Here is a 12,129-nt window from a genome sequence, read left to right on the forward strand (position 1 = left end):
TCAGAGTTTCCAGGATCTTGGAATTTCTTCAGTCAGGATTGGATCTCGGCTTACGCCTTGCATCTCTGAAGGTTCATGTGTCCGCCTTGTCCGTGTGGTTTCAACGGCGGATTGCAATACTACCAGACGTTCACACCTTTTTCCAGGGTGTTCTCAGGATCCAGCCTCCCTTTGTGCCTCCTGTGGCTCCTTGGGACTTGGCGGTGGTGCTACGGGTCCTGCAGGGTCCTCCGTTTGAGCCTCTTGAGGCGGTGGAGCTCAAGTGGCTGACATTTAAGACGGTTTTTCTCCTGGCAATTGCTTCGGCCAGGAGGGTGTCTGAATTGAGGGCGCTTTCCTGTCGCCCTCCTTTCCTGATTTTTCACCAGGACAGAGCGGTGCTCCGCACTCGTCCTGAGTTTTTGCCCAAAGTGGTCTCGAAGTTCCACATTAATCAGGAACTTGTTGTGCCAGCTTTTCAGTCCCCTGATCTTTCAGCTGGTGAGACTTCCTTAGATGTGGTCCGGGCGCTTAGAATTTATGTAGACCGGACGGCTTCGGTTAGGAAGTCTGATTCCTTGTTTATCCTCTTTGGTTTTCACAAGAGGGGTTGGCCTGCCAACAAACAAACGTTAGCCCGTTGGCTTCGTTCCGTTATTTGTGAGGCTTATGCACAAGAGGGTTTACCTGTGCCAGCCTCTGTTAAGGCTCATTCCACTCGTTCTGTGGGTCCCTCTTGGGCTGCTAGAAGTGGCGCTTCTGCTGTTCAGCTGTGTAAGGCGGCCACTTGGTCTTCTATTCAAACGTTTTTGAGGTTCTATGCGTTTGACACCTTCGCCTCTCAGGATGCTTCCTTTGGGCGCCGGGTGCTCCTTTCAGCACAGGAGCGTCCCCGCCCTTAGTTGAACTGCTTTGGGACATCCCCAAGGTCAACCCTGTGGACCCCCTATGGACCCTGAAGTAGAAAACAAGAGATATGGTAAGAACTTATCTTTGTTATCTCTGTTTCTACGAAGTCCATAGGGTCCACAGGGCGCCCGCCCTGACGCACCTGGCTTCAAATGGGCTGTGTGGCTGGTCACCGGTTTTCCGTCTCCTATTGCTGTGAGTATGGTTTCTTGTGTGTTCCAGTCTTCCTTCTCTCTGTTCCATATTCTCCTCCGGCCTAGGCTGCTTACCAACTGAGGTGCCTGTGGCTCGGGGGCGGGGTATAGAGGAGGACCCAAGTGCATCCTGGGAGCTAAAAGCTTAACTGTGTGGTGCCCATGGATCCTGTTCCAGCTATAACCCCAAGGTCAACCCTGTGGACCCTATGGACTTCGTAGAAACAGAGATAACAAAGGTAAGTTCTTACCATATCTCCTGTTTTTTTAAAAACATTTTTGAAAGGAGCATTAAATTACACAAATATCTATTTACAGGCATACTTATGCATCCCATATATATCTAGAGCAATGGTCTCCAACCTGTAGCTCGCGAGCTGTCGGTAGCTCACCTAGCTGCAGTACTGCTGAGTCAACTAGGAGGAAGTGACCTCTGACGTGTGCTCCCCAGTGGCATTGATGCCTTGGGTGCAGCCACAGGGAAGCACGTCAGGTGATTTCCGCAGCCTCTACAGCAATCACCTGACATGCTTCCCCGTGGTTCCACCCACGGTGTCTACACTACGGAGGAGCGAGCGACTCCCACCCAGCCCTGTCGGAAAATCACACAGCAGCCCTGCCTGTATCTTTTGCTCCTCTACTGCACGTACCTCCTTGGAGCCGGCAATTAACAGTGAAATGTACCTGTGCTTAAAGTTTATTTACAAACTACAACAATATCACTGTAATAATTAAATGCATTGTTATTTTCTATGAAACATTTTTTTTTTATTGCTCTTCATTAAATTACATTCAATTGTTTGGTTATTAGCCAGATTTTTTTTTTCTACAATTTTAGTAGCTCTCCAGGAGGTTTCATTTTTCTAAAGTAGCTCACACCCCAATTAAGGTTGGAGCCCACTGATCTAGAGCATTTACTTTGCAGAAAAACACTTGCTTTCTATAATGTTTTCACTGTTTTTGTAAAATGCATATAACAACCATTTGTCATATTTTTAGAACCCCAAATACTTTGCCTTTGGCCACTAACAGACTTCTATAATGTTATCCAATGTTACTTTGCATTTTGTTGGGGTACAGGTTGATTTCCCCATTTTCACCCACACTTAACGTGGGTATTACCGGCAAGAATTACCACGCGAAAGGCGTAATAAGCCTTCCAATTGAGTTGCGCATTAAGTGGGAGCGCACATACATGCTTTAAGTGAAATTACTGGGTGATATGCTCGTTAATTTAACACACCGTAGCCACATTTTTTATCAGGGCTAATTGAAGTCGGCCCTAAGTCCATAATATGACATTTTATAGGAGTACAGATGGCTTACAAGGTTGGTATGTAGTGTTAAATCTGAAATTAATGGGGACTTTTACATATATCATTTTGAGCAAATTGTTGTCTATGTCTATGCCATTGTGAGCACAGTTTACCTGGGTCACTATACTGACATCTTTTACATTGCATTGCCTGGCACTCATGAGTAGAGGGACTAATGTATTTTAAACTTATTTATTCTTTGTAATCTATAGGAATATTTAAAGTAAGTGCATACAGATACCATCTGTTATATAGCCACTTAATATTGTACCAGTCTGTTAATACTTAGTGGAAAATTCTTACGTATGCGATCTGACGTCATTGCGCTTTCCTGTCACGCAGGGTTTCTCAGGCTGTGGCATAGTTTACTGCCGAACCAGGGATGCTTGTGAAGAAGTAGCGATTCAGTTGTCTCAGAGAGGTGTCCCTTCCAAAGCCTATCACGCTGGTGAGTGGCTGTGAGTTACATACTATTCTGTTTAATTGATTAGCGTGCAACACAAAATGTTAAATACATGTTTGTCAATCAGGTTTAAAAGCATCGGACCGAGTGTCCATTCAAAATGATTGGATGGAGGAGTCTGTTCCAGTTATTGTGGCTACCATCAGTTTTGGAATGGGAGTGGATAAAGCCAACGTAAGGTGTGTTACTTGCGCTATATTCTACTTATCTCTTTCTTCTTTTTTATACTTGCTTGTGGAGAGGAGGCATATAGGTAGTATAAAATACTATATACATATGGAAAAAGTTACATAAATATAAACAATTCAATAACAAAATAAAAATAATCTATCAGTAATGTACATTATATTTTATACTATAGTGTTTAATATCTCTATTTACCCTGAAATACAAGACTTCCTCTACATCAATAAACAGTACACAGGGGACATGTATATAGAAATAGCAACAAAAAAATATTGCTAATTTTTCTTAGTGAAGTTGAAGGCTAGGGAAATTACACAAGCAAATGGATCCCATTGTAGTAGCTATTTCATTACATAAAACTTACAGCTATGTTTTATTTGTCTGTTATATAATATGGAGTAACTGATTGTCCATCATTGCTCTGATTGTTATCTCCTGCTTCCATAGAAGCACTCCTATTGGTTGCACTGATTATGAAGGGCCAGTTGTGGAGTGCTTAACACCTTGTTGTCCGGACTGTTTAGATACATCTCTATAAGAGATTATAATTGACATTGCATATAGAATTTAGCAGCACTGCCGAATTGCATCTTCAGGGTTTATTTGCGAAGCATCGGGTTGTAAAACCTGACACTTCTGATCGTGTTTATGCCCCATATTTTAAAGAGCAATACTTTTACTAGCAAGGCATGGCTAGTAAAAACACTGCCCTTTTAAATATCGGGCATGAACACTATCAGAAGTGCCAGTTTTTACAACCCGATGCTTCGCAAATAAACCTCTTCATCGCTTTACTCCCCAAATCTACTTGAAAGAGGAGGATGTTGTTGTCTGGTAAGATACATACCTATGTTATTTCACATGCCATGTTTTCTCTTCCATTCATATGGGACAACGCTCCATATGCTAGGGTATAGAGGCTGCAGTTGGACATTTCAAATTTGGCTTAAAAAATTCATGCTACTCCTCTCCCCCCCCCCCCCCCCCCCCCCTCTATACCCCCAAGGAGGCACCATTGCAGATTGTGACTGGAGTAGCTCCCCTCTCCTTCACCTTTTCAGTGGCAGTCAGCCCCCTGCATATGGGTCAGGTGGGTTTTGGTAAGATATGGCAAATCCAGACTTGGCATGTGGTGGTCGAGGGCCCTGTACTCCAGGACTTTAGGTAATCCTTTGTTGCTGGGACTTGCGGAACGCACCTCTCCCTTGACATCCCTCCCTCACAGGGGCAAACCTGCTAAAAATAGCTGTAGCTCCTTCCATTCTCTCCTCAAACTACTTAGGAGCAGAGTGAGAGAGAGAGTTTGTCCCTCTTCATGGCCTCTGTTTGTCTTTTGCCATCCTCCATCATCTTTCTGTCAGGCCTGGTAAGAGGAGTATGCTCGGAGGGATAGTGGCAACCATTTTAGTCTGCTCCAAATGCCATACCAAATTGCCTTGTGCCGTGTCTGGGGCAGATGCCCTATGCGCAGCATGTGATTGTCCTTGCTTGTTGAGGCTCCCGATACACTTCACAGGGAGCAAAGCAGGAAACCCACTCTTCCACTGCCCCTCTCCATGGGAGCAACACTTCCTTCCCTAAGGTGCATTTCCCTTTGTCTTTGGGTCTTTTATCAGCAACATCCGATTTGCTATCTGTCCAGGGTATGGTTCATCATTTTAGGAAAAGATCATGGAATCAATAATCACTTCTAGATGGCGGAAGTGTCAGATTATGGCAGCTGTTTAGTCCTGGGAGGGATCAGACTGAATTTTCTTTCCAGATGGAAGTTGAAGTAGCTAGAACTCTGTCTCCAAGGTTTCCTCGTGCCCTGCAAGAGTTCCAACATGCAGCAGGGATTAGAGGATTTCATGCTAACCGACTAGCAGGAGCTAAATTTTTTCTGGGGTTCCCAACAGTTTGGTTTCTCTTTCATCCTATCTGAGGTGAAAACACTAAAGAGGGGAGGCTGAGGAGAAGATACTAAATAGTTAAAACTATTGCTGCTGACCCCCCCCCTCTAAACCCTCATACCTGCTATAGCAACTTAGTTTTTATTTATAGAAGACATTGATTGTTTCCTCCTGCTCTGTTGGAAGACCTTGTATGAAGCATGGTCTAAACCTGACCGTAGGTTTGAGGTCTCACCTTGGTTGCAGTCCCTTTATCCTACCTTTATCTGTCTAAGATAGATGCTCCCATAGCATTCCTGTCTAAGACCATCACCATTTTTTAATTTATAGCTTAGATAGGAAGATTCCGGAAACACTTAAGTACATTTACTTAACGGCAGGGGTTTCCCTTAGAACCATCTTGACATCAGCTTGTGTGACTTGAGTTGGTTAGGCCGAGATCAGATTTGCTGGTGTAGCATATCTGTGTTACGTCTGCATACTTGGGAGATGGGGCTATTGATGATTTGTTTATTGGGACTAGAATTAAGACCTGGAAGTTGGATGTAGAGTCCAAAATTATTAAGATTTTATTGTTGCTGCCTTGCCCAAAGAGAGTTGTTTTCAACATGTTAATGTCCTCAGAGAAAACAGTCTCTTTCTCTTTCATCCACTAGGGGACACTGGAGGTGCTTACGCTGGGGTACAGAGGCGTGGATAACTGGAGCCTGCACTTTAAATAATTTAGAAATGTAAAGCTCCTCCCCCTCTATGCCCCATCAGCCCTCAGTTTAGAAAATGTGCCTCTAGGAGCTGGTCACATTATGCTGTGCTCCAGCAAATACATTTATTTAATTTAATTTTATTTAATTTTATACATCTTTTACACTCCTATAGGTACCCTTCGCCACCTATCTAAAAGGTGGGGTCTGGGTACCTGACGCCCTGGTGTTTTAGCAAACACCAGGAAGGAGTGCACAGGGCTCATTACAAGAGCTCCTGACAGCTCCTTATCGCCACAGCAGGTCTCCACACAAGAAGCTGCTGCCCTGCCGAGAGAGAGAGACTACAGGGGACACGCAGTGAGTAACAAGCTGCGCATCCCCCGGCTCCTGCCCCCGTTGCCCGGCGCTGACACAGCATACTGCGCTGTGTTACTGTGTGAATAGCGCTGTTAGACAGCGCTGCAGGGTCCCGCTGTCAGCGCTGCCCTGTGCTGTGTTAGAGAATACACAGCGCTACACGCGGCTCCCTGCTTCTTCCTTCTTCCCGTTGAACACGCGGGTAGCGCGGAGGGGAGGGGGGGAGATGATCATAGCAGCCATATTGGAGCCCTTAGGGCATGAAGAAGGGGGCGGAGCCTAATCAGCGCGGGCTCTCTCTATATGCAGCAAGCGGCTGTAGTAACAGCGTGGCTGCCGTTTATTAACTCTTAAATGCCTGCATCTGTCCCTTATACAGGAAGAGTGCAGCAGATCTGAAGGCTGGATTCTTTGGCTCCCCATTCCTGGCTACAGCAGCTACAAGTTAAGCAGAGGCTGTGCATAATACACTGAGGCTGCAGGGAATCTGATCTGTGGGAAGGGAGTGGGGTGTGCTCCTCCTCTGTGTCCCAAGCCAGCCTTCTGTTCTTTTTTCTTTACTTCTGTATATACTCTGTCCCTCTGTGTGTGGTGACTGTGTGTATCCATGTCAAACAGAACAAAAGCGTCTCAAAAGATGTTTGTTTGTTCTAGGTGTAACAACAAACTATCCAAGCCGCATGCTGCTGGGTCCACGTTATGTGATGCTTGTATAGCAATTGATCCACCTGTGGCTAATACTGCCTCACCTGCGCCTGCATGGGCCGCTGACATGGTAGGAGTAATGACGGATTTAATGTCTGAGTTAGCTGAGGCACGTAAGTCTCAGCCTCCCTGGGTTGCTGGGCTAACCAAGTCTCTAGACACCTTGGTACAGGTAATGGGTACGGCTGTGTCCGCACCCTCCACTTCCTTACAGGGACCGACACAAAAGCGTCCTTTATCGACTATTCTCCAGTCAGAAGAGTCTGACGAGGAATTCCTCGCTACTGAGGAAGGGGAATTGGAGAAAGCATTACAGGACGATACCCCTCTAGAGTTAGAGTCCACCTCTCCTGGGGTGGAATCTTTCATTTTGGCGGTCAGAAAAATCCTTAACTTACCTGAGGATATTATTCCTGCATCCCAGGAGTGTGAATTATTTCATGAACAACCAAAGAGTTTGGCGGTTTTTCCGTTCTCACTGCATCTTCAACAGCAGCTCTCAGTGGCCTGGAAGCAACTGGATAAACGGTTCCAAATTCCGCGCCGGTTTCCTTCTAGCTACCCTTTTCCATCATCCATGATGGAGAAGTGGGAAACACCCCCTCCAGTAGATGCGTCCGTCTCCCGTCTTTCTAAAAAAACAGCACTCCCAGTACCGGGAGCTACAGTAGTAAAAGATCCTTCGGATCGTAAATTGGAGACAACGCTAAGATCTATTTATACCGCAGCGGGTGCTCAACTTAGGCCCACCCTTGTTACTGCTTGGGTTAACAAAGCGGTGGTTTGCTGGGCTGACCAGTTGATTACAGGTTTGGACTCTGGTACTTCTAGAGCAGAGTTACGCTTACTAGCTGAACACATCCGCGAGTCTGCAGTTTTCCTGGGAGAAGCGTCAAAAGATATCAGTCAGATTAGTGCTCGCATATCTGCTTCTGCTATTTCGGGACGCAGAGCCCTCTGGTTGCGCGCCTGGCATGCGGACGCAGAATCCAAGCGTGCGGTGGAGGGTTTACCATTCAATGGCGACATGCTGTTTGGCCCGAAATTAGACAAATGGATATCCCAGGCCACGGGGGGTAAGTCTTCCTTCCTCTCGTCAACTGCACCGGCTCCCAGACGATCTTACACTGGACCTTCCTTTCATTCCTTTCGTGCGCCTCATTCCTTTCGTGGTAGAGCCAGAGGTGCTCCCTCCCAAGCAAGAGGCGGCAGAGGTAGAGGTTGCCCACACTCGGTTGCACGTAGACAGGAGCCTAAGCCAGCTGAAAAACAGGTGGCATGACGGTCTTCCGTCCCACCTGGGACCACCTACAGTGGGAGGCCGCCTGCAAAGATTTCAACAAGTTTGGAACCAGACATCTCCAGAGCCGTGGATCCGCAGACTAATTTCCCTGGGGTACCGAATAGATTTCGAGGTCCCCCCTCCACCTCGGTTCTTCACTACAAGTCTGCCAATACCTGCAGACAAGGCCAGGGTTCTACAGGAGGCTATGCAGTCTCTTGTAGTATCTGTGCTAGTCCCAGTTCCAGAACTTCAACGAGGTATGGGGTTTTACTCAAACCTGTTTGTAGTACCCAAACCGGATGGATCGGTCAGGCCCATCTTGAACCTCAAGTCATTGAACCTGTATCTGAAGATGTATCGGTTCAGAATGGAGTCTCTGCAGTCCGTTATTGCGAGCTTGGAACCAGGAGAGTTCCTATTATCCATGGATATCAAGGATGCTTATCTCCACGTTCCCATTTGGGAACCACACCAAGCCTTTCTGCGTTTCGCCATATTGAAGGATCATTATCAGTTTCGGGCATTGCCGTTCGGGTTATCCTCGGCTCCCCGCATCTTCACCAAACTCATGTCAGTTATGATTGCTCTCCTTCGGTCATCGGGAGTGAACATAGGGCCTGATTCAGAGCCGCTCGTAAGCGGCCGCTCGTTCGCTCCGAGCGATGTTCGCACAACTGCACATGCATATGGGTTGTAATATGCATGCGCGAACCAGTCATTGCGGTCGGAAATTGTGTGCTCGCAAAATAGCGAATGCCTGCTAATTTGAGTGACAGAATGAGGCGTTTGTGGGTGGTAACAGGGGAAGGTGCTTGAAAACGGGGAGTGGAGATCCGAACGCAGGCGTGCCAAACTGTCAAAACTGGCGTTTTAAGGGTGTGCATAATTAACAAAGCAGCATCATCGACCACGTCACTTGGTTGTTTCTTAGCCTGAACTGTTCGCATGATTGCGGTAGGAAAATCCTACCACAAGCACTGCGAGCAGTTCAGATGCCTATCGATGTACTCGATTAATCTAATAAATAGCGGAGATGACGTATGATGCGAGCGGCCAGGGGGCGTCTTTACAAAATAGCGAGCGCATGTTTCGTTCGCTCGCTCAGACATAGAGGCGTCAACAGACCGCAAAGAGCGAGCGCTCAATTTAAATAGCCGGCCCCTTTTTTTTCTAAACGAGCGAGCGCAAATAGCGTCTGGCTCTGAATCAGGCCCATAATCCCTTATTTGGACGACCTGTTACTCAAGGCGCAGTCGGTATCTCTTCTTACAAGTCATGCCTTACTGACATATCAGACTCTAATCCAACACGGTTGGATAATAAACTTCAAGAAATCAAATCTCAATCTGTCCCAGAAGCTCCTGTTTCTGGGCATGATCTTAGATACGGCATCACAGAGGATCTTCCTTCCAGTAGACAAGGCCCAGGATATGCGGTTGTTAGTTCAGCTGGTCCTCAGACCAAAGAGGGTGTCCCTCCTTCTTTGTCTATGTCTCCTGGGGAAGATGGTAGCGGCCTTCGAGGCAATACAGTTCGGGCGGTTCCACTCCAGGGTGTTTCAGCTGGACCTACTAACACAGGGGTTAGGGTCTCATCTGCTTCTACATCGCCAGATCCGTCTGAGCCCAGCTACCAGAGTGGCCCTTCTCTGGTGGACACAATCCAACAATCTTCTTGCGGGCCGGAGATTCGGAGTGTGGGACTGGATCATCGTAACAACGGATGCCAGCCTTCGAGGATGGGGAGCTGTAGTCCTCGATTATCATTTGCAGGGTCGATGGTCCCCTCTAGAACAAAAGTGGCCCATAAATGTGTTGGAACTCAGAGCGATCTACAATGCTCTTATAGAAGCAACAGAGTTTCTAAGAACTCGTCCGGTAAGAGTTCAGTCCGACAACGCGACGGCCGTCGCGTACATCAACCGCCAAGGAGGGACTCGGAGTCGCATGGCCATGCGAGAAGTAACTCAGATTCTCAGGTGGGCCGAGAGCCAGTCAGTAATCCTGTTGGCGGTATTCATCCCGGGTGTGGACAACTGGGAAGCAGATTACCTAAGCCGACAGGATATCCACCCCGGGGAATGGAAGCTTCATCCAGATGTGTTCAACGTGCTGATACGTCGATGGGAATGTCCTCAGGTGGACCTCATGGCGTCACGATTGAATCGTCAGCTCCCGGTATACGTGTCAAGAACTCGAGATCCGCAGGCAGTGGCAGTAGACGCTCTGACAGGTCCATGGAACTACGACTTGGTTTACATCTTTCCTCCGATTCCAATTCTTCCTCGACTGCTAAAAAGGATAAAACACGAGTCAGCCTCTGTCATTCTCGTGGCTCCGAACTGGCCTCGGAGGAGTTGGTTCGCGGACCTTCGGTCCCTATTGTCAGACGAGCCATGGCCCCTTCCTGCGCCCGGATCTGCTACAGCAAGGTCCTTTAGTACACCCCAACCTAGCGCAACTGCGTTTAGCGGGGTGGCTCTTGAAACCGATATCCTAAGACGCAGAGGAATCCCAGACTCTGTCATTCTCACCATGCTACGCGCCAGGAAACCAGTTTCTGCTGCGCATTATCACCGCATCTGGCGTTCTTATATCTCGTGGTGTTCCAGTCGGGATCTTCCATCTAGGACTTTTCGGTTGTCCCGGTTTCTGCTTTTTCTTCAGACGGGTCTGGATTCTGGCCTTCGTCTTGGAACTTTAAAGGTGTAGGTTTCTGCCCTTTCCATTTTCTTTGGCCCTCATTCCTGAGGTGCAGATGTTTCTTCAGGGGGTCTTGCGGGTGCAGCCTCCTTTTGTACCTCCGATTGCTCCCTGGGACTTGAACTTAGTGCTGTTGATTCTTCAGTCGTCCAGGTTTGAACCTTTGGAAGAGGTTCATATTAAGTACTTGTCTTGGAAGACGGTCCTTCTCTTGGCTCTAGCTTCGGCTCGTAGAGTTTCGGAATTGGGTGCTCTGTCCAATAAGCCACCTTACCTTGTGTTTCATGCTGATAGGGCGGAACTCCGGACGGTAGCCGCCTTCCTTCCCAAGGTAGTGTCGGCTTTTCATATTAATCAGCCTATTGTGGTACCGTCTTTGGTGGAGGACTCTGGTAGTTCTTCTACCTTGGATGTGGTTAGAGCTCTCCGCATCTATGTTGACAGGACTGCTTCCCTCCGTAAGTCTGAGTCACTTTTTGTCCTCTATGATGCGGTTCGGAGGGGTTGACCAGCGTCTAAGCAGACTTTGGCACGTTGGATCCGACTGACTATTCATCAGGCTTATGTTGGTGCCGAACGCCGGCCTCCTTCGTCCATTTCGGCTCATTCCACACGTTCTGTGGGTGCGTCCTGGGCGGCCGGTAGGGGAGCCTCCACGTCACAGTTGTGCTGTGCGGCCACTTGGTCTTCTGTGCACACGTTTGTCAAGTTTTACAAATTTGATACGTTCGCGGTTTCGGCATCCCGTTTTGGCCGTCTTGTTCTGCAGGCCCCGCAGAGCGCTCCCGCCCGTGGGGAAAACTTTCGGACGTCCCCAGTGTAAGCACCTCCAGTATCCCCTAGTGGATGAAAGAGAAAATGGGATTTTGGTACCTACCGGTAAATCCTTTTCTCTGATTCCACAGGGGACACTGGACGCCCCCTCTGCGCTCTTAGCCTGCCTGTTTGGTTTGTTCCATATGTTGTATGTTTTGATTATTGTGTGTTCTCTCCCTTTTTACTCCGCTTGTTCTCCACCTCCTCTCGATCTTCATTTTCTAAACTGAGGGCTGATGGGGCATAGAGGGGGAGGAGCTTCACACTTCTAAATTATTTAAAGTGCCGGCTCCAGTTATCCACGCCTCTATACCCCAGCGTAAGCACCTCCAGTGTCCCCTGTGGAATCAGAGAAAAGGATTTACCGGTACGTACCAAAATCCCATTTTTACCAAGTGCAGACGTTCTTATAGGGAGTGAAGCAACCATACATCCTCCCCAATTGCTCCTTGGGATCTGAACCTGATACTGACAGTCTTACAGCAAGAAATCTTCAGGCAGATGGCCTGTTTCTAAAAAGTAACAGCACATTCTACTAGATCGTCTGGTGCTTTTTACCTTGGCTGAGCAACTGTGTCGGGAGGCCATCTACAATTTGGTGAACACAGTCACCGTTTTATA

At 47.7% G+C, this 12,129-nt stretch overlaps 1 protein-coding gene across 3 annotated transcripts in view; it reads left to right on the forward strand.

Annotated features, from left to right (window-relative positions):
• Positions 1 to 12,129, forward strand: part of RECQL5 (RecQ like helicase 5) — a 111,861-nt gene that overhangs the window by 27,443 nt on the left and 72,289 nt on the right. For all 3 annotated transcript variants that reach the window (XM_088482549.1, XM_088482551.1, XM_088482550.1), the window contains exons 6-7: positions 2,741 to 2,846; positions 2,929 to 3,040. In XM_088482549.1, the coding sequence (XP_088338675.1) occupies positions 2,741 to 2,846; positions 2,929 to 3,040 (218 nt within the window). The remainder of the gene's footprint in view (positions 1 to 2,740; positions 2,847 to 2,928; positions 3,041 to 12,129) is intronic.

The sequence above is a fragment of the Taudactylus pleione genome, unplaced genomic scaffold, assembly GCF_031769625.1.
Source record: "Taudactylus pleione unplaced genomic scaffold, aTauple2 ptg000290l, whole genome shotgun sequence".
Taxonomy (NCBI): Eukaryota; Metazoa; Chordata; class Amphibia; order Anura; family Myobatrachidae; genus Taudactylus; species Taudactylus pleione.